Raw genomic sequence first — 21,025 nt, forward strand, 5'->3', positions numbered from 1 at the left:
GCTTGGTTATTTTGCAGGAAACAATTCCTATGCATAGGGACCTACCAAATTCACAGCCATGAAAAACACGTCACAGACTGTGAAATCTGGTCTCCCCCTGTGAAATCTGGTCTTTTGTATGCTTTTACCCTACAGATTTCATGGGAGAGACCAGTGTTTCTCAAATTGAGGGCCCTGGCCCAAAAAGGAGTTGCAGGGGGGTCACAAGGTTATTTTAGGGGGATTGAAGTATTGCCACCCTTACTTCTGCACTGCCCTCAGAGCTGAGTGGCCAGTGTGTGCTCGTGAGAGGTGGGTGCCGCCCTATTAGGATCTCCCTAATTCTATCTTTCAAGGAATGATGCCTCCTTCCAGGTGTTAATTACTCCTATCAGGTCAGGCCTCAGCTGCAAAGGACTTTCTTGTTCTTAGACTCATGGCCTTTAAGGTCAGAAGGAGCCATCATGATCATCTAGTCCAGTGGTTCTCAAACTGTGGGTTGGGACTCCAAAGTGGGTGGTGACGCCATTTAAATGGGGTTGCCAGGGGTGGCATTAGACTTGCTGGGGTGGAAGCCGAAGCCTGTGCCCCACCGCCTGGGGCAAAAGCCCGAGCTCCACCACCCAGGGTTGAAGCCAAAGCCAAAGGGCTTCAACCCTGGGTGGTGGGGCATAGGTTACAGGCTGGAGCCCTTGGGCTTTGGCCCCTCCACCTGAGGTGGTGGGGCTCTGGCTTTGGCGGGGCTCGGACGGGCTCACGCTTCGGTCCCCGGTCCTGGGGTCGTGAAGTAATTTTTGTTGTCAGAAGGGGATCACAATGCAATGGAGTTTGAGAACCCCTGATCTAGTCTGATCTCCTGCCATAACTGCAGGCCACAGAACCTCACTCATCCATTCCTGTAATAGACCCATAACCTCTAGCTGAGTTACTGACATCCCCGAATTATGTTTTTGAGACTTCTTGCCAATAATCTCACCATGTCTCCCTTATCTGAACTGTTGTCTCAAACTTTATCTTGGTCTTTTTTGCCTATATGAGGGTCTGAGAATAGAGCAAACCATCTTATATGTGAGTAATGTTATTCTTTTGAGCTCTTAGCCCATGTCTATGTGAGAAAGTCACACGGTTTAAATAAAAGCATGATTTAAACTGATTTAGTTAAAACAGTGGGACAGTTTTGTTGACACTCTTATTTCACTATAACCGTGGCCTATTTTTGCAATATGGCCTAATTATCCTCTTTCTCTGACTGGATCTTGATGGTGGCTAACACCTTCTTCCCCATGGTTTCAAACATGTCAGAAGGGGAGAATCTCTCCTGCTTCTCTGGTTCAAGTTTTTCATGATCCAAAGCCAAGCTCCCCTTCTTTGAAGGATGATGACATTCATGGAAGGAAATGAGGATCTTTATCACTTTTGTGCTATTCATCCCTTTAACTCTTCCAAACTACAGCTGGAAAGGAAATGGAGGACAACATCTTTAAAACAGCCCAGTTCTTCCTCTTGGGAAGAATAGTTTCAAAGATAAAACGTCCTTGCCAAATTACAGCTTAAGAACCAGGGATGGAACCTTGAAACTTCTCCCTTCCAACCTTGTAGAGGTGTCTCTGGAAGAGACGCAGCTGATGTGGAGGAAGCAGAGGTCCCAAACTCCAGGCCCTTTTCTCTGACATTGTGAGGGTCCACAGGCTGGGAGCAATCGTGGTAGAGCTCCCTTTCTGTGGCTCCTGAAAGGGTCTGCTTCTACAGACAAAAGATAGTTCAGTGGCTAGGGTGCTAGCCTGGGATTAAGGAGACCAGTATTCAATTTCCTGTTCTGCTACAAGCTTCCACTGTGGGCTAGTCTCTCTGTGCCTCAGTTCCCTATCTGTAAAATGGCAGGAAATAGTACCTTGCAGGAGTGTTGTGAGGATAAATATATTAAAGATGTGAGGTACTCATATACCACAATAATGAGAGCCAGGTAAGAACGTAACATATCTAGAGAGCCCCTCTTGGTCTTCAGCTTTCTCCATTTGGCCTGCTTGTCCTGATAAGTGATAGAGAGAATGATTTTGCCCTTAGGAGAGAGAGGGGAGAATGTTTTCCTTGCTGATGTCCCAAAACCAGCCTTAAAAGGTGTGGTTGCAGCTCTGCTTGTACCCCTGGAGACAGAGAAACTGGTACGAAGATAGGAGGGGTGTGGGATAAGTGCTGGAGCCACCTGGACAAGTCTGAACTGCCTCAAATATTTCTGAGTAGAGAGGTGCAGTCCAATTGTTTCAATGTGCAGGACAGCTCAGGATTCAGAAAGAATGATTAAGGCAGATAAATGACAGTGACGGCTATATTTGGCTATTTGCAAATATCATTCAGTGTATACAATGGCTCAGCTCCGTACTGGCAAATATATCTGGAAAATATGATTTGACAAAGGAGAAACCATATGTCCTTGCAAAATAACTGACCTTTTCTTTTAATACAGAGCAGGTTAATGTCATTTTAAATGAAAACTGATTTCCCTTTCACCAGTGTAAGGAAAGCAAATACGGTGAAGTTAAGCCCACCCTTTTAGAAGATGGATAGGTTGATTCAATTAGCTAAATGGAGATCTGCTATCTGAAGACAGAAAATTCTGCTTGGAAGGATCTTAATATGAATAATTTAGTTGTCAGGAGTCCTAAATGGCAACATCAACATGTAGCCAAATGAAGAGTACTACTATTTTGCTCAGGCTCTGCTCACTTTGAGAGACTTCTGGCTATTTCTCTGCAAAAGTGAGCCAAGACCTAGGCCACTTGTCTCCATTATGTACCCTAATTAAAAGTTTAAATGCCTGTGTTCTCATGCAAGACTGCATCATATATAAAGTTTTCTTTCCCTCTTCTCATATTGACCTAAGGTTTTTTATTCTTCTCATCGCTTTCCCTTTCTAATCTTTCTTCTCTCTCAATAATTGCTCCCATTCTCAGTTTCTCTTTTACCTATTGTGTTAGGAAGGAGCTCTCTATTGGGTCCATAAACTCTTTACTTGATGTTGTGTGCTTGTGTTTGTTTGGGTAATTGAAATGTCCCAACAGAGCTGGTCTGCCCACTCCATAATCCTCTTTCAATTCTCTGTCATAATCTCTTCAATGAGATACTCCTAATCAGACAGAAAAACAGCCAACTCCTTTCTGCAGTTTACTTCCTTTGTTATCTTTAATTTTGAGTTCTAATGTTTCAGCCCCATCCATTGTTAAAAATACCTTCCATATACCAATCATAATAAAAAAAGGGGAATTTTTTACTCTCAGTAGATGGTAGAACATGGAGTAGTAGCCTGAAGCTAAGAAAAGAAAAATGTAAACAATATACTATATAAGGGGGAAAATGGAGGTTATTTGCCAGGAGTAATTCTGTTTTCTGCACTTGCTGCCTCCACAGACATATTAGGAGTTGTGTGCCTAGCCTCAAAATATTTTTTTACAGTAGTGGGCACTTAGGCCTGATCTACACTAGAAAATTAAGTCGACATACCTCAAATCCACACCCCCTCAGTGGCATAGTTAAACTGACCTAGCCCCCAATGGTGCAGCTGTCCTGCTGTAGCTTTTGAAGTGTAGAGAAGCCCTAAGAAGGCATACACAATCACTCTGAGAATGAGACATTTGGAGTAAATCTAAGTACCGCCTTATCTTTGTGGAAAAAGGTAAAAGTTGGGTTGGCCTTAAAGTACTGTATCTCTGAGACCTTTCTGGCAGAGATGATGACAACTAAGAATGAAACATTCTGAGAGAGTGCATACAGGTTTTTATGAGTTCAGAAGTTTGGTTAAATTCAAATCCCAAGGTCCAACAGACTCTCATGTAGAGGGCATCTGTTTTTAAGAACTTTTAAATTACATTCTGATCCTTTTCTCAGAGACAAGGTAGATAGAAAAAGCAGAGAAGTAAAAGTTAGTAGTTGCTAGGGATAGCTGTGATTTCAGAGTCAAAAGAAAGTCCAACATAATTGGAATTAGACAAGAAACAAGGCCAAGGTGCCTCTCTCCAGCAGAAACCTTTTCAAGTTCCATTTGACAGCATATCACTTCCTGTTGAAAGGCATTCTGGACTCCAACAGGACTGCCTCAATCTCTGTAGACAAGCACAGGAAGTGCCTTAGAAGCACAGCAGCCATGCTACCAGGTGAGATTATCTGATGGGATTAGAGTTCTTGACTTGGGGAAGAGATTCGTAGATTAGAAGGCCAGAAGGAACAATTACGACTATCTAGTCTGACCTCTTGTATAGTACAGGCTGGCCACAGGACTTCCCTGAATTAATTTATGTTTGAACTAAAGCATATCTTTTAGAAAAATATTCTGTCTTGATTTAAAGATTTCCATTGACGGTGAATCTTGATCTATGAAAAGGACCAGAAGCTCTGAGAATGAGGACTGCAATATCTAGACCAGTGCAAGTATAACCAACCTGGATCCGTCCTCTCCAATATTCGGCAGTGCTCTTGGGATGAGAGGCCATAAAAGGAAGACATAAAAAATCTATTTCCCTCACTGTTAACTTAATAAATGTGCAGACTGCCATTTAAATCCATCCCTGTGCCTATCATTGACCTGTGTGCGCTAATCAAACTTCCTATCTATCCCCTGAAAGCATTTCAAAGGTGCCCATCACCTGTTTCCACATCTGTTTCCACACTTCATTGAGACTTACCTTTGCCCCTTTCAACCTTTTCTTATCCCTTCACGGCAGGACGCATGGTGCCTCATCCATTGCTGTAGCCAATGCAGAGCAACTGTGCAGACACCAGGGGATCAGACTCTTCCTCTGCAGCTGCCAGCACAGCTCCTCATGTGTAGATGTGAACATATACACCCTCTGAGCTATCAAGGTGTGGGGCCCCTGAATTCACTCAATGTACAGACCAGCAGACTGTGAATGCTGGTGAATTCTACCTACAAAATATATCAGATGTGTGTTGACACATGCTCCATCCTAAGAGCTGAGACTAGGCCATCAATGTTTGATAGTGTCTGCAGCTGTGAAATGAACTCATAAATCACGCATAAAGAATGAAAAAAGATATTCCAAAATTTGCAGCAGTCACTTAACCCATGTTGTTGTCACCCAGAAAACAGCAAGTAAAATAAAGTAAATTGCTGTTATATACTGACAATTATTATTTATCTAAGTAATTATACAATGTTCATCACTGAGCATCTCCATAACTAGATGATAAGGACCTTTGGTATGTACTAGTTTAAAAATGAAAAAATCCACTCTAAGGATTCCAAATTGAAATCAATAGCAACAGCCAAGACAGGTTGCTGATTCCAACAGCTAACATATGTCAGTGCAATAGTGATCTATCTGAGATATGTCAAATGCAGTGCTTAGATTCAGTCAAAATATGACTACGAAAAGACCCTAATATTCACACAGTTGACTGCACTGTGCCAAACAGATGAGGCACATTGGAAATTTATGCAAAATGTGTCTTCTGGTTGAGAAGAGGCTACGAAAACTCCTCCTGCTTGATCTGGTAGAGAGAATCTCCCTTTTAACAAACCTAGGGCTTGACTCAAAACCAACTGAAGTCAATGGAAAAACTCTAATTTCAATAGTCTTTGTGCCACACCCATGGAGAGCACAAGGATTCTGATTTAAGTTTTTGCTGAGGTCTGTTCAGGGCGCACACAACAAAACTCCAGCTACCAGACAGGGATCCTGCTAACAGGGAAGTTTGCTCTAGTAGTCATGAGACAGACTAACACAGAGAAGAGACCATTACATGTATTTCTTGAGGACAAAGTTTTAAACCAATAACATTAAAATAGATGCCCCTCCTGAGCTTCCAAGGCTATGGTGACTACTCTAGCAAAAAACAGATTAATTTTCAATTTAAAAATAAAACTTCAGTATTTAAATAAACCAGTGGGGTGGTCCTGGTAAATTGGAATATTTGCAAAGAAGGGTGGGGTTCAACTAAGAGATACACTATAATGAATATCTTTACATACAGCCACCAGTGAATTGATGAAAATGTATACATGTTTTTGTTAAAAATGGCTTTCCAAAAATTACTTCTGGGGGAATTCTGTGCCACTGTGCAATGCAGTATGTGGGTTGCCACTAGGGGCTGCTGGACCTGTCAGAGCCTAGCTCACAAACAGAAAACACTGTTGGTGGGAGGGGGATGGAGCTGGAGGGCTCCGGGCAGCTACAGTTCCAGGCATGCCCTGAAAGAAGGAGGCAGCGTGCAGGAAACTCCACACAAGCCCAGGACCCAGCATCAGGCTGTTTCTCTGTCTGGATCCCTGGGCTCTGGGAGTGTCTGGGCTGGGGGGGCCTCCACAGCTGGGGGGCATAAGAGTGTGGGTGTCTGGGCTGTGGGGGGGGGTTCCCCATGGTTGGGCTCTGGGAAAGGGGTTGTGGGTGTCTGGCCTCCTGGCTGGGCTCTGGATAGGGATGGGGCAGAGAAACAGGAACTGGATTGTCGTAGGGGTTTCTTTAACTCTCTACTCCTGGGGGAATTTTTTGTGTGTCTGCATTGTTACAGACAGGTTTCTGAAAGGTACTTTGAAATAAATTAACAAAACAATTCAAACTGGGGTGATTATATGTAGTGTTATTCTGACAAATTAAATATGCAGAATTTTAAAATATGGTACACAGAATTTTTAATTTTTTGGTGCAGAATTCTCCCAGGAATAAAGAATATGTAATTGCCATATATAAAATGACTGCACGAAATATATCTTGCAGAAGATAACTGAAACCACATAGAAGAACCTTCAGAATCTCACATGACCAGCTACTAGAAGAATCCATGCTATGAATGGTGCAATTGAATTTTCTTCAATTATATCAACTATTGTATTTTTCAAAAGGCCATATATAAAAATCTTACAGAAAGTCTATACAAAATACCATTAGTCTGTTCTTTTTGTTTAGTAAAATATCTACTTTTGGTACACTAATGAATGTTTTAAAGAGTATGGAATTTTTTCTAAGAGTTATTTTAAGTCTAAAAACAAAATGAACTGTCAAAATGACCCTTCTGTATTGTAAAAAATGTCAGAGTTATAGCCCACAATTAAATTAAACTCTGTTTGTTAACATTACCGTTTCTGAAAGGATCACTGCTTCAGATTGTTGCAGAGAAATATCGGTAGATTTCAACTCTTTATCAAATATCTCCTGGTGTTTGCTGTTCCTTTTTTCCTTCTTCTTTTCCTTCTTATCTAGGTCATCCTTGTCCAATTTATCTTGAGACCTAGAATGCATCTTTTTTGGCAGAAGAGGTTCAAGCACAAACCTGAAGGAAAATTTGGTTTATTTAGACCAATGAAATATTACTGTCAAACAACAAATTTTAATTTCCCAAGTTCCCAACAACAGTATAATTTTAGTCCAGAGATCTTTTGTTAACCAAGTAAGGCTCATTATCATGACGGGGAAAGAAGGCAATTGTAATTGTCTCATGCTAAAATTTAATGCAGAACTGTTAATGAACAGTACTCTGTACCTCCCAGTTCTGAGGTAAATTTACTGTTAGATGGTTACACACACTGATAAGCATCTCTCTGTGTGATTATACATCATCACATTTATAGATCACACCATCATCCACTGCATATGTACAGCCTGCTTCATTCACTGCAAATCTTAGTAATTCACAAATGATCATAATGCAAATTGATGAAGTTCTACTTCATGAATATAGGCAGTACTTGTACATACACTTTACAGGATTATATACATATACATACTGTGCATACATGTACACAAAAAAGTACATTAAAAGATTATTATTAAAGTTGCAAAGTCAAGCACTGAAAAGTTAGGAAATGCCAGAACTGATGTTGCCTCCGCAACCTTAATTCGGCAACCTTAAATCTTAAACCTTGTGCATATGCATTATGATAAAGACTCTAATTACACAATCACATACTATTTTCTCTGCAGGACTCCTGCCTCATTCAGTACTCAGGACAGACATGCTCTGAGTATGAACCATGGTTATGCAGAGAAGGAGGCTATTGTCTGCTGGCCCCCTGCTTCATTTGTTGCAGAAGTTGGAAGGTGTATAGTGACTAGAGCTGGTAGAAAATTTTCCAGTTTAACGGTTTTGAGGTTGAACTAACGGTTCCCTGTTGTCTTGCCTTGAACCCAAAATGCCTGCTCTTAGTTCAGGTGCCCAAACCTGGACCCAGGACAACCCACAATAGCTCAGAGCTGCTGCAATTGCAGGGAAATTCCTGCTCTGCCCAAGGCTAGACCATGCCCAGTACAGACGGAATCACTGGGAAATTTAGCTGCAGTCTAGCAAGTGTCTACTACATGTGTGCAAAATGCAATTTTTCAAAGGCTTATAGCTTGGCCAGCTTGGGATGGGTGGATCTTCACAGGCACAGCAAAAGACTCACCTCCTTGCTAAATTTTTAGTCCCTGCTCCAAAGCATGGATGCATTAGAGACTGTCAAAGAAAACGTTCCCGGAATTTTTTTTACATGGGCATAACAATGTATTTTTCCCTAGTTTTGTTTTCAGGAATCTGAACTGTTTCAGCTGAAATCTTCCAAAGAAAATTCAACCTGAGGCAGACATCTGGCATGGAAAATTCAACCCACATGGGTTAAAGATTGGCAAAGTTATAAGCAACTGAAAACAGGGTTTATAATGGGAAGTGTCAGGCAACCTTAATTATAAACCGTGCTACCAACTGCATGTATAACAACATAATGCATAATATGTGATTAGATGTGTATGTGTATGCATATATTTACAGACCGTGATGTTTGTGCATACACTGTACTGTTAGGATAAGAGAGCAATTCCAAGCTTCTGATGCTATAAAAAAAGATCGAAGGATGACAAGTTAGTGAAAGTCTTTAGGTTCGGTTATTTATTGCCAATAACTAAGGGCAAGGTTGATTTCTGAATAGTAGATGAATTTTCATAACTGGAACAGTACAAACCTCAGGCATTTGGTAAACATACATGTATTTTGAGTGTGTGAATATATGCAAGGCTGGTACCCTACTATCATAACCTCTCTTTGAAAAGATTAAATTTTTACCCTTCACAGTTGACTATTTTTTGCTCCAACTGTACAGCAGAAGCCTTTAGGATTTTAATGAACTTTTAAAAGAAAATAATAAACAGTTCAATATTTAAACATGTTTTTAAATTTTATTATTTAAATACGCCAAGGAAAACTCTAAGGAATATTTGAATGATATTTTTCTGTTTTGAGTCCATTGGCTTAAATTTCCAGGAAATTAAAGACCTAAACATACTATGACTCCTTTTGGGCTAATTTTTCAGGTATAATGGGCAGCGTAAAAGGTAAATTTTTCTACAAAATTAGCTTAAAAAAGATAAATTTCAGACTAAAAATTATTTTGATATGTATTTGATCTTATGAAAGATGAAGAGAACACAACCTAGGTTAAACATTATACTAAAGAAGTTATAAAAACAAATTAAAATTATCACATGGCAGAAAGACAAACTGTGTGATACAAAGTCAATCTTCTTTATGAGAAAGCTTTCTTCATAAGGAAGAAAAGTATATACTGAGCTATAATGCCTGCACCTCTAGGGTCTGATCCTGCACGGGGATCCACTAGTGCGGACCTCCCACTGACCTTGAGAAATCTCCTGAAGTTATCTGAGGTTCAAAGGCTCAGGGTTGTGTACTAGAGGTTTCCAGTGTAGAATCAAGGATTATATTTGCATAACATATATAGTATACATATATATTTCAACATGGTGACTGTGATGGGGTGTACCAAGTGCTTTGAGGCCCTCGGGAAGACCCTGCAGTCCTACCACACCCCGCCACAGAAAAAAGGCAATAGAGTGGGGTCCTCTAAGTGGCCTAGAGAGGCTGAATGGAGGCAGCCAATCAGAGCCTAGAAGGCTCATATAAAAGGAGTTGCAGGACCTGGACAGCTCAGTTGCTGGCTGTAGCCAAAGGAGGAAGTACAATGTTCCTGGCTGGCTGAGGAAGCTGCAGCAGCAGCTGGACAGAGCAGTTGTTGGCTGGGACCAGAAGAAGTGGAAGGCTGGAAGATTCCACAGGTATGGAGAATGGGGAGAAACCTTGCCTAAGCAGGGATAGGACTGTGAAGCTCTCCAGGCACAGAGGGAGAGAGAGACTTGACAAGAAGGGCCAAAGACTGTTAAAAGCTGACGAGGTAAAGGGCCTGTGAGAAAGAACCCTGAGAGAACAGGGAAAAGACTGTTTCAGACTCTCTAGGCAAGGAGGCTTGGGAGAGACCCTGCTTAAACAGAGAACAGGCCAAGCACCCAAGAAGCTGATGGGACAGAGCAGGAAGCAGCCCAAGGAATGCAGGAATAGACACTAGTGAAGGAAGCAACAGGTGACTACTAGTTTTAGGGTCTCTGGGTTAGGACCCAGAGTAGTGGGTAGGGCCGGATCCCTCCACCAGACACAGGCTGAGTGGCAAAGGGCTGAGGAGGCAACAAGTTTTGTGTGGAGCCCAAGAAGGTGGAAAGTGCTCAAACAGGCCCAGAGATGGGACTGAGGACCTTGGGGAGGGTCTAACCATTTGTTGGACTATGTTACCTTGGAAGGGGTTTATTTTCTATTTGTTTCACATATAGGCTGAGTCACTGAAAAAACATCTGAAAAGAGAAACTGCTGGTGGAGGGCACCACAAAAAAAGAGTACAGGCATGTGCCTGGCTAGCAGGAGGCACTTGCAGTCTACATTTTTACAGACACAAAGAAATATGCAATAAGTATTACAGGAAGGATTATTCATATTTACTACATTACAGTATTTCCAAAGAATGGAAACTCAGAATACTAACATATGATAATATGTATTTATAAATCAGCTAGTGCCCACTATTCAAATATTTTATACAGTGTTTTATACTGGAAGGTCTATATTGAAGAAAACGCGTAGGGAATTTATGCTAGTAACATTCATTTGCATCGATGACAACAGACTCTCCTTGGGTTTATCTTCTTAAGAGCCTAGTTCCAAAATTACTGAGTCTTGTTAATTAATTTTTGGGTTCTGTTGTTTTGTTTTTACAATCCTCTTTCAAGTACGTTTTGGCAATCCTGAAATCAGAGCTACTGCCTCCGTTGCTAATCTGTAACTTTTATCAGCAACAGTGTGAATTTTTAAAGCTATGTTTTAAATCTAAACTAAGACTATAATGAACCTTCTGCAATATGCTGACCCATTCAAACTCATATCAGACTTCTTACAAAAATGTTGCTAAATAATTATGTAAAACACTGACCTGATTTTAAAAAAGAAGAACTGGTTGGAAATCTTCAGATGTAATATTTTTCCACTGGAAAATAACAATTTGCTAAAATCGAAATGTTCAATGGGAATGTGATGATTAAGATGAAATTCCAGTGGAAACATGGACACCACCTGCTACTGGAAATTTGGTTTCCTGCCTGGCAGTCTGCTGGGGAGCATGGGCTTCCAGGCTCTTGGCTCCTTGACAGCCTGGAGTTCCAGGATTCCAGACTCCAAGCTCCTTGGCAGCACCAGCTACCAGCCAGACTACCAGTTTGACTGCCCCAGAACCAGGACTTCCAGGGCTGAGGCTGCCCAGCTCCCCATCTGGTGGGTTCCCACAGCTCTGGGAAGCTGTTGGAGCATTGAAAACATTTTGAAAAGGTTGAAATGAAATGTTGCTTTTTCTAAATGAAATTTTGGAATTCCTGTTCTCTGGGAAATTTTGAAATTTCACTTTTTGTACTATGTGAGGACAATTTTTTTTTAATTTTGGAATTTCCCACAGAATTGAAATTTCACTTTCTGACCAGCCCCTCTTAGAACTTAAGTTTATTCATCAGACACCTGACAAAAGACATTCATATCAGCACCTTGAAGAAGTGGGTCTGTGATGAGGTGGACTAGGCCCTGAGGCCCCCTGCTGGAGTCCTGTGGCCCTGCCACACCCTATCACAGAAAAGGGCAGTAGAGAGGGCCTCCAAGCTGCTTCCAGTGGCTGTTTGGGAAGCAGCCAATCAGGGCCCAGCAGGCTAGAAAAGAAGAGTTGCAGGGCCAGAGTAAGTTCAGCGCCTTGCTAGAGCTACAGGAGTGCAGATGGTGTGTGGCTGGCTGAGGGAGCTGCAAGACCTCAGACAAGATAGTGCTGCCAGAAGCCAGGGAGAGCAAGAAGGAGCCCTGAGCTGGTTGCAGGGATTCCATCCAGACAAGGCCCTGAGGTAAGGGTGAAGACAGTACAGAGCTGTGGGGAAGTGGCCCAGGGAAAGTACAGAGCTGCGGGGAAGTGGCCCAGTGAGCAGCGCAACTTAGATAAAGGGACACAATGACAGCTGCTATCTACAGGATCCCTGGGCTGGGACCTGGAGGAGTGGGTGGGCCCAGGTCCCCCTGAGCCTCCCACTAGTCACTGGGGGAAGTGGACTGGACATTGAGACACCCCAGAAGGGGGAACTCAACTCTTTTAGTGGCCCAGCTGAAGAGCTGGGGCCAGAAAGGCCCTGAGAGGGCAAAGTTATTACCTCCAGGGAAGGAGTCCCGGAGCAGGGACAAACTGAGAGGTGCAGGCACACACACTCGGCCAAGGAGGCACTCATGAGAGGTGAGTGCACCCCATTACAGGGCCCTTACTAATTAACCTTATGATCAGGAACTGACTCACAAAAGGGTGAAATGACTTCCCCGAGGTTACAAAGCAGGCTAATGTCGGAGCTTGAATAGAACATAGGTCTCCTGGTCTTTGTGTTCTAACCCAGGAGTGATTACTACCATTTAGATAGTGATTTAACTGCTTCTCTACTGGGCACATTATTAATAATACTGCAACAGAAATCAGAGGCCATTTCTAGAATCAGGGCACCACTTGTGCTGGGAGCTGTACTGAGGCAGCCAGTAAGCGGAAAAAATCTGTTTTGGGTCTCCCAAAATGGAATTTTTCTGGAAATCCCTTCCCATGAGAAATGTCATGCTTTTGACTTAACATCCCAATTCAGGACTTTTTTTTTTTTTTTTTTTTTTTTTTTTTGGAAAAACACGAAATTTTCCATGGGAAGGGATTTCCATGTCCTGGCCAGCTCTAATTATTTCTTTAGGTCTTCCATCGTCTAATTTGTTTAGTCAAAAACTTTCTCCACTAATATTAATCCAGCGTTGTATACGCTAATGTAACCTATTTCTCTACAACTCTATTTATGATTAAAATGCAGAACAATTTATAATGTAGATGATTCTTAAAGAAAAATACTTCTGCAAAACAAGCACCGGTTAGTGTCTGTACATTAAAGCATTCTTTGGGAATCTCACTTTCCAATGGGAAACATTAAATATTTAATAAAAAAATGTTACTTCTAGTGTCTTAAAGTACAATTCTGAATGTCTTTCTTATTTTTCTTTCAGGATGTGATCAAACCTTATATATCAAATTAATATATAATTCCTTAACTACTGACAAAATCATATCTAATTCCCTGAAATCACTCACATGGAAAACTTTGCTCGAACCTCAGTCAGATTCAGATACTTTATTGATAGATATACATACAATTTTAAGTCTATAGAATGTGTTATTTGTCCAAGAGGAAGCATGCAGTCAGAGATAAGGTTTTGCATTTGAGTATCATTTTGAGAACTTAGATGATGATTGTATTGTGCCTGGTTGTACATTAGAATTACAGGTAAGTTTGATATTGTAGTTATGGACTGTGGGTGCATTTTGGTGTTATGTTGTTTGGGTGTGATTGAGATTGGTGTGAATATGAATGTTAGCTTAACTGGTGATTTCCTTGATTATTTTTTTATTTATTTTATTTTATTTTAATTTTTTTTTTAAAGAGAATGAACGGATGGGCTTTGCACTTCAACAACCTTACCTCTAAGTTAAAGTTTTTTGTTTAGTTGAATTTTCAAGGGCTTTAATAAGCATGGTTAGCTATCAACACTGATATGCCCCCTCCACCTCTCAAACAATGAAAAGCCCTGTTATTTTTCATGCCCACACCTCGATTTCACTTAACGGCCCCCCACATAGAGGTATCATCCACTCCAACATCCCTCTGCAGAGCCCTGTTCCACTCAATGCCGTCAATGAACAGACCAGACTGTCACCATACTTGCTCCATGCCCCCCAGCCCTGTTCCACATTCCCATGGTCCTGGTCCTTAATATGCTCCTCTCACCATATCTATGCTTCCTACCATTACCTGGTACTTCCTATTCACATTCAGCTTAAAATACACACATGTATAATTATTGGTGAGTACCAACATTTACATGTATCAATATCGATACCTATAAACAATTTAAGAGCCCAAAATAACAAAGTTTGGTGTGGACCTTACAGGAAACCATACACTTTCACCTTCTTAGACATCAGGCAATTTTAGATGTCACTACTGTTTGAAAGAAAAAAGTGTCCTTTCAAGCATGTTTTTATAACTACATATTGATTTTGTTTCCAATCGGTGCTGTATTAAATGTCCAAAATACTGTTCCAATTAAAAGCATTTTTCTAAAATAGTGACTTCTGAAAAGACCCATTTTTTCCCAAGTCAAAGAATCTTCAAACGTTTTGATCTCCAAGCCATGGGTAGAACTGTTTGTAGTAGCATGTCTCCTGAAAGGCCAAACTTCTGGGGCTCAGTTCATTGGTGGATTAATGGGCCTAGCTGGACTTCTCACACAAATAAAGATCCAACTCCCATTGAAGTCCATAGGAATCTTTCAATTGATTTTAATGGGAATTAGGCATTAACATCTGTGCCACCTTTATGACTTTGATTAAATTGCATTGGTGTAGGTGGTGACAGAATATTCCCCAGTCTCTGTTTGGAGAAGTTATGTGAGTTTTACTACTTAACCTCAACTAATTTTTCATGAGATTGCAGACCCAGTAAAATCATATTCACTTGTTCTCCCCATGGAGGAGTGTAACAGCTAGCTCTAGGTTTACTTGAATTCAGCAGGGCGCCTATACTGAATACCCTTTTAGGAGTGTAATGAGCAACTTCTCCCCAAAAAAACCCTATTTCCCTTTTATTACAAGTAAAAACCTGCATTAACTGTGTAATTAAACAAATTAAGCACCTTTCTAGACCTCCCAGTTTACCCATATGACCATTTAGCAGCTGAATGTAGTAAGGAAATGGCACCAAAATGAAGACAGAAATACATAAGGGGTTTGCAGTTAAACTCTGAAAGGTGTTCACATAACTTCACCCACCACACCACCCTTACAGATATTTGGATTAAATGCGAGGTTGTGACACAAAGGCCCATTTGCGGTTCACTATTCTGTATCAGCAGCTCTCATCAGGACTGACATACTCATTAAACTTAACACACTCTTGTCAATCTGTAACTAAAAGGCGTCATGTAAGGTATCACTGAAAACTAACTCCTCACTGATCATTAATAGTCTTAAATGAAATATGTACAGGGTGTGTACAAAAAGTTAAGGGTATGTGCTAGAATTATGTTCCTAAAATGCACAAGCCCAAGGTCCTAACTGAAAGTCCATCATGGAAAGAAGAAAGATTAGTAAGAAATCTACCTTGTACCAACCAAGGCTGTAGCTTATTTAGTTAAGTCTTAGCCACTAGACAGCATATTTTCCTTTTATTTGCTTGTAACCATTTTGTCTTTATCCCTTGTACTTGAACTCACTTAAAACCTCTCTTTGTTAATAAACTTGTTTTACTTTTAATCTAAACCAGCCCAGTGTTATCCTTGTATTGAAGTGAATGTTAAGTTCAGTTAAGGCAACAAGTTGCTGTGATTTTGTCTCTTTAAAGGAGCAACAGGCATTATTAAGTCTCAGTGTTCCAGGAAAGGGCTGGACAGTTCAGGACAGATGGTTTGGGGAAATTAGGGACAGCGGGCATGTTGGGGTCACCCTGCAATTAGTAACCAAGGCTGGTCAAGACCAGGATGGGGCTGTTGTGTTGTAGGCAGGCTGCTGGGGTCAGAGTGATGAACCAGGGTTGCACAGCACACAGACACTCAGTGCATTCGTGTATGCTTACTGGGAGTGTCCAGACAAGGAGCTACAGCATTTAAGGCACTCAGGATTACAGGACAAGTGGTGACATAACCTCTCACTGGTCTGAATTGCAACCCAGAACATGACAGATGTACAGCCTGGCAAAAGTCAGACAAAGGTCTTTGTGCATATTAAGCTATAGGTATGTTCAACTTTCCAAGGCACGATGAGCCTGAGCCAAAGTCCATTAAAATAAATTGAAAAACTCCCATTAATTGCAATGAGCCTTGGATCAGGCCCTGTTTCACAGTGAGCTTCAAAACTAAGTTTTTTTTTTTTTCTGGTGATGAAGTGTATCCTGTAGGTTGTCGTGGTATTTATTAAACTGCCTTGCTGCTCGGTTCACTGTGTCAGCTGAGCTGCAAAATGAGCCTTGTTAGTTTCACTTTTCTGTTCAGGCTCAACTGAGTTCGCGCACACAGCTGACTTCAGGGGAAGGGGAGGGACCAACCTACATGGCTATAAAAGAAAATTGTAACTGTAATTCTTTGTAATAGTTCCATGTGTAAAAAGCTTACATAAGGAAGATGACTTGCATTATAGAGCTTTCTTCTGAATTGCACAACCTCTATGAAGCGGGATTAAAAAGGAAACGGAGTGGAGGAGGAGAACAAAGGAAAATGGATTCCAGTGGAATAATCCCAGACAAACTGTCCTCAACATGTGTGCCCCCCGCCACAAACACGCAGCCTGCCAAATGGTATGTACAATGGCAGAGCTGGGGTAGAGGTGCAAAATGGAAAAAGCTGAAACAGGCAAAAATGTAAAAGGCTTAAATGAGGAGAGATAAGAGCCAAATATGCAGATATGGAAAGAGTAATGTGAGGAGTGAGAAACAAAGAGAATGACACTTTTATGGTGGCAGCACACAGCCAGTTTTCCCCAGCCTTCTATAGATATAGTTTTCTTTTAAGTCATATTCTGGTGATGAAGAGCAATCCTACCACAAAGCTTCACTTTTTGGCAGCTAAACCCTGCCTTACCCCAATCTGCACCTGGTGGACAAAGCATGAAGGGACATATGAATGTTTAGGACATCTAGCATGTAAATACCTTGCAATGCTGGCTACAAAAGTGCCATGTGAACGTCTGTTCTCACTTTCAGGTGACATTGTAAATAAGAAGCGGGCAGCATTATCTCCCATAAATGTAAACAAACTTGTTTCTCTTAGTGATTGGCTCCACAAGAAGTAGGACTGAGTGGACTTGTAGGCTCTAAAGTTTTACATTTTTTTATTTCTGAGCATAGTTATGTAACAAAAAAAAATCTACATTTTTAAGTTGTGCTTTCACGATAAAGAGATTGCACCACAATACTTGTATGAGTTGAATTGAAAAATACTATTTTTATCATATTTATAGTGCAAATATTTGTAATAAAATAACAAAGTGATGGTACACTTTGTATTCTGTGTTGTAACTGAAATCAATATATTTGAAAATGTTGAAAAACATCAAATATTTAATAAATTTCAATTGGTATTCTATTGTTTAACAGTGCAATTTAAACTGCAATTAATCGACAGCCCCAATTAAAGTCAAATAGTGTATCTTGAAATCAGCATTGAGAAAAACAAGATTCTTTTAAGAAATGATCATATTTGTTTAAAAAAACAATGCTTTTCTTCTCAGTGGTAGTCCGTTTTAGAGAGATGGAAGTATCAATGCTGAGGAGGGAGGGAAAGAATTTTCTAAAATGCCAAATTTCTAATAAGACCCAGGTCTCCCGACATGCATACCCGAAACTGCTTTCAGTATAGAAACAATTTGCTCAAAATAAATGTACTTGAGTTTTATTTGCTCATATTGGTAACTTTATAAAACAAAGAATTAAGATAACGCATGCAATATACTATATGTTTGTAATTAAAGTGTAATTAGGTGCTGACAGCTTCTCACAACCCAGTAAGGATTTGCATGCTGAATCTTTCTCCACAATTACAAGCTCTTAATTGTTATACCTTACTTACCCATCGGAGCCAGGTCTGGAAGGGGTACTATCTGACGAGACAGATGACACTGATGCAACAGATAAAGGTCTTGAAGATGAAGGCATTGTGAATGATCGAACCATAGACCTTGGCCGACTGCCTCGTCTATCATCCAAACTTGAGGGCTACAACAAAGAAAAATATGATCTTATTCTTTTTAGAACACAACCTGAAATTTGTGAGTCATTATCATGTAATGCTGAATGGTTAAATGCTTTTTTTCCACCTAGAATTTTATGCTATTTCAGTTACAAAAAATTTATAATCACACAGATACTGTTACTAGATATATTTAAGAAAAAATGCCAACAGGCCCTGATTCAGGAAAGAACTTAAGCATATGCTTAATTTTAAACACAGGTATGGCTCTGCAAGGCAGGGGACTACAACGCCCAACAGCTCCTCCTCACCCCTTGCACTTCCCATTCTTCTGGCCAGGTAAGGGGAAAGGCCCTGAGAACCAGGAAGTGGCTGGGCTGTGGTTGGAAGCAGTGGCCACAAGGAAGCCAGGAGCTGAGGTCAACTGAAGCAGTGGCCACCTGGAAACAGGAAGTTGGAGAGAAGTTGAAAACAGGAACAATATGGAGAGCCATCTGTGGAACAGGCTGTGACTGCCAGACATTACACCTGGGTGCAGGCTTGTGTGGGATTTATGGGGGAGCAGCAGTGGCTAGGCAGGGAGCCATTGCAGAGGGGCCCCAATGATAGACTCTAATTGAGCCTGGCTTGGAGACCTGCAAGGTCCTATTTGCATTGAGCAGAGACTGGACTGGAGAGGCACTGGTAGGCCTAAAGAGCCCCAATTCTCAATTGGACTGCCCCCTAGGGACTGAAACATTTACCATTATTACACTTAATACACTTTTCACTGTAACTATTAAGCCTCTGTACCTAGGGTATTTGCAATCTTTCCCTTTCCTGCCAGTTCCACAAAAAATAACCTTTCCCTTAGCCATGTGTCTGAATGGTTACTGGGACTCACCAGGGCTACCAGCACCGACAACGCCTAGATGTTGAAGCACCTACAGTTTCGTCCGTGTTGTGGTGCATGTGGCATGCTACTGGTACCCTAGTGTATTCCAGCACCGAGTAACAGCAATAATGAGCCAAAGTTTTAAAAAACCACAAATATGGTATTGCTGTTAACAGAGCCACTTTCACAGAGTGACATCTAGGTTGAGAAGAAAATATTTAAACGTCGTTTTTTATGCAGATGCTCTTTTACAGTTCTGAATATTTATACAAGCTTTGTTAGTCATTAATAACTGATATATGCATAAAATAATTGAACTCTTTCAGACAAAAATAAGAATCTCCTGCTGTTTAGTCACAGGTAGCTTTTCCACACTGTCAACTACTGCTAAGTTGGCATTGTACAAGAAAGACAGAAGTGATAAAATTCCATCAATTCTTAGTAGTGGATCAGAGTGACACTGGCAAGATAACACCAACTGGGTCTCACTTTCCAGTCATCTCTTTGACAATGTTAATGTGTATGACTGAAGCAAGTGACACATAAGTATAATTAATGTCAATATCTCGTTTCTCCTTGGGAATAAATTACTATTTAGAGGCACAGTGCATCAAACATATCAGGCAGGGATTTAAGGACCATAAAGGGAACAACATTTACAAGGATACTATCAAGGCTGGTAAGCTTCAGATAGGATTTCTCTCTCCTCTACATATGTCATTACCTTAAAAATATCACCACTATAGAAGGATCTGAAAATGAGTTTCTGAAGTCAGGACTGTCATAGTCAAATTCATCAGCCCATTCTGCTCCCCTTGTGCTTCTGGGGATTCCCCTGGTGCACAGGCTCTCATGCCACTCATCCCACAGGCTCCCAGAGTAGGATGTTTAGTCAGGGCAGAGAGTTGGTGTGGCTAGCGTGTGCTGTGTTCTTGCTATCTTCAGCTGGCATTTATTCTCTTGGGGACTGTTGGCACCTAGCCCAGGATGTGCTAAGCTACACTGGCACTGATCAAAGAATCCAAGAGCTATGACCAGATCCCTGTTGTCCCACTCTACTATGCCCAGTGGAAATCTGGCACAGCAAGAATTCTGACTTAGTGTATTTAAAATACACACTCTAAACACCTGTGTGATCCCCAGTAATAACAGAAATTCAGGACCAGATCCTGATCCCAATTCCACAAGTGTCAATCTGGAGTAGCACCATCACTGGACATACAGTGCTGTAAATTCATCGTAACTGCGATCAGAATTTGGTGCACTGAATCTTGGATATAATACGTTTAGGTTACACATTCCATGAATTACAGTTTGCCTTTTTCATACAAGGGACATAATGTCAAGCTGCGCTTTCTAGTGGTGGAATCACCCTAGAATTAACCTTTAACAGACTTCTTTGCAAAATTTTCCTATTAGTGTTTCAATCGTTATTCACTAAGGACTAGGCTGTGGCTAGCTCTTTCATGGGTGTGCACTGTGCGGTGGGGTGGGATTAATGAACCACATCTTGTGCTGTCTCTGGTAAGGGCTACCCAAAATCTCAGACCTGTTGGGAGCTCCTGTCTGATTAATCCTACCTTACAGGTCCATACAAAGTTCAAAAATGGAATAGAGGGAGTCCTGTTTATTCTGCAGCTGTGAAATTCACCCAATACTGCAGAATAATGCTCCAAATTCAGAATTTCCGTTTTTAAATAATTATGGCTCTAGCCCTTATGGTTGCAGAGATAACCTTCAAAACATGAACCGAATGTAAACCACTGCAGAGACTTCTGCCTAAGTATGCAGACTACCTGATATAATAACTCTAAGGGCATGAACTGTCCCCAATCATCCCAAGTGCGGTGACTGTGGAATCTGGCTTTTTCCAAGCTCCACAGACATCAACATTTCACCATGGAATTCATCATTCTGCTGCAGCCATGCATTCAATATTTTGTTTTGTCTCCTTGCCCTGCTGGGATCTGCCTGCTACTGTGTCTTACTCATCAGCTTTCCTTCTAATGGGGAGTTAGCTGGATTACCATGCATGCTCCCTACAGTATGCCACAGAACTAGGCAGGAAGC

General features: G+C 41.1%; 1 protein-coding gene across 2 annotated transcripts in view; it reads right to left on the reverse strand.

The window, feature by feature from the left end:
• Positions 1–21,025, reverse strand: part of DOCK1 (dedicator of cytokinesis 1) — a 540,600-nt gene that overhangs the window by 19,474 nt on the left and 500,101 nt on the right. For both annotated transcript variants that reach the window (XM_074959163.1, XM_074959164.1), the window contains exons 48-49: positions 17,962–18,107; positions 7,068–7,260 (exon numbers count right to left, since the gene is read on the reverse strand). In XM_074959163.1, coding sequence (XP_074815264.1) covers positions 7,068–7,260; positions 17,962–18,107 — 339 coding nt within the window. The remainder of the gene's footprint in view (positions 1–7,067; positions 7,261–17,961; positions 18,108–21,025) is intronic.

Source organism: Natator depressus, chromosome 7, assembly GCF_965152275.1.
Source record: "Natator depressus isolate rNatDep1 chromosome 7, rNatDep2.hap1, whole genome shotgun sequence".
In the NCBI taxonomy this organism is placed as follows: Eukaryota; Metazoa; Chordata; order Testudines; family Cheloniidae; genus Natator; species Natator depressus.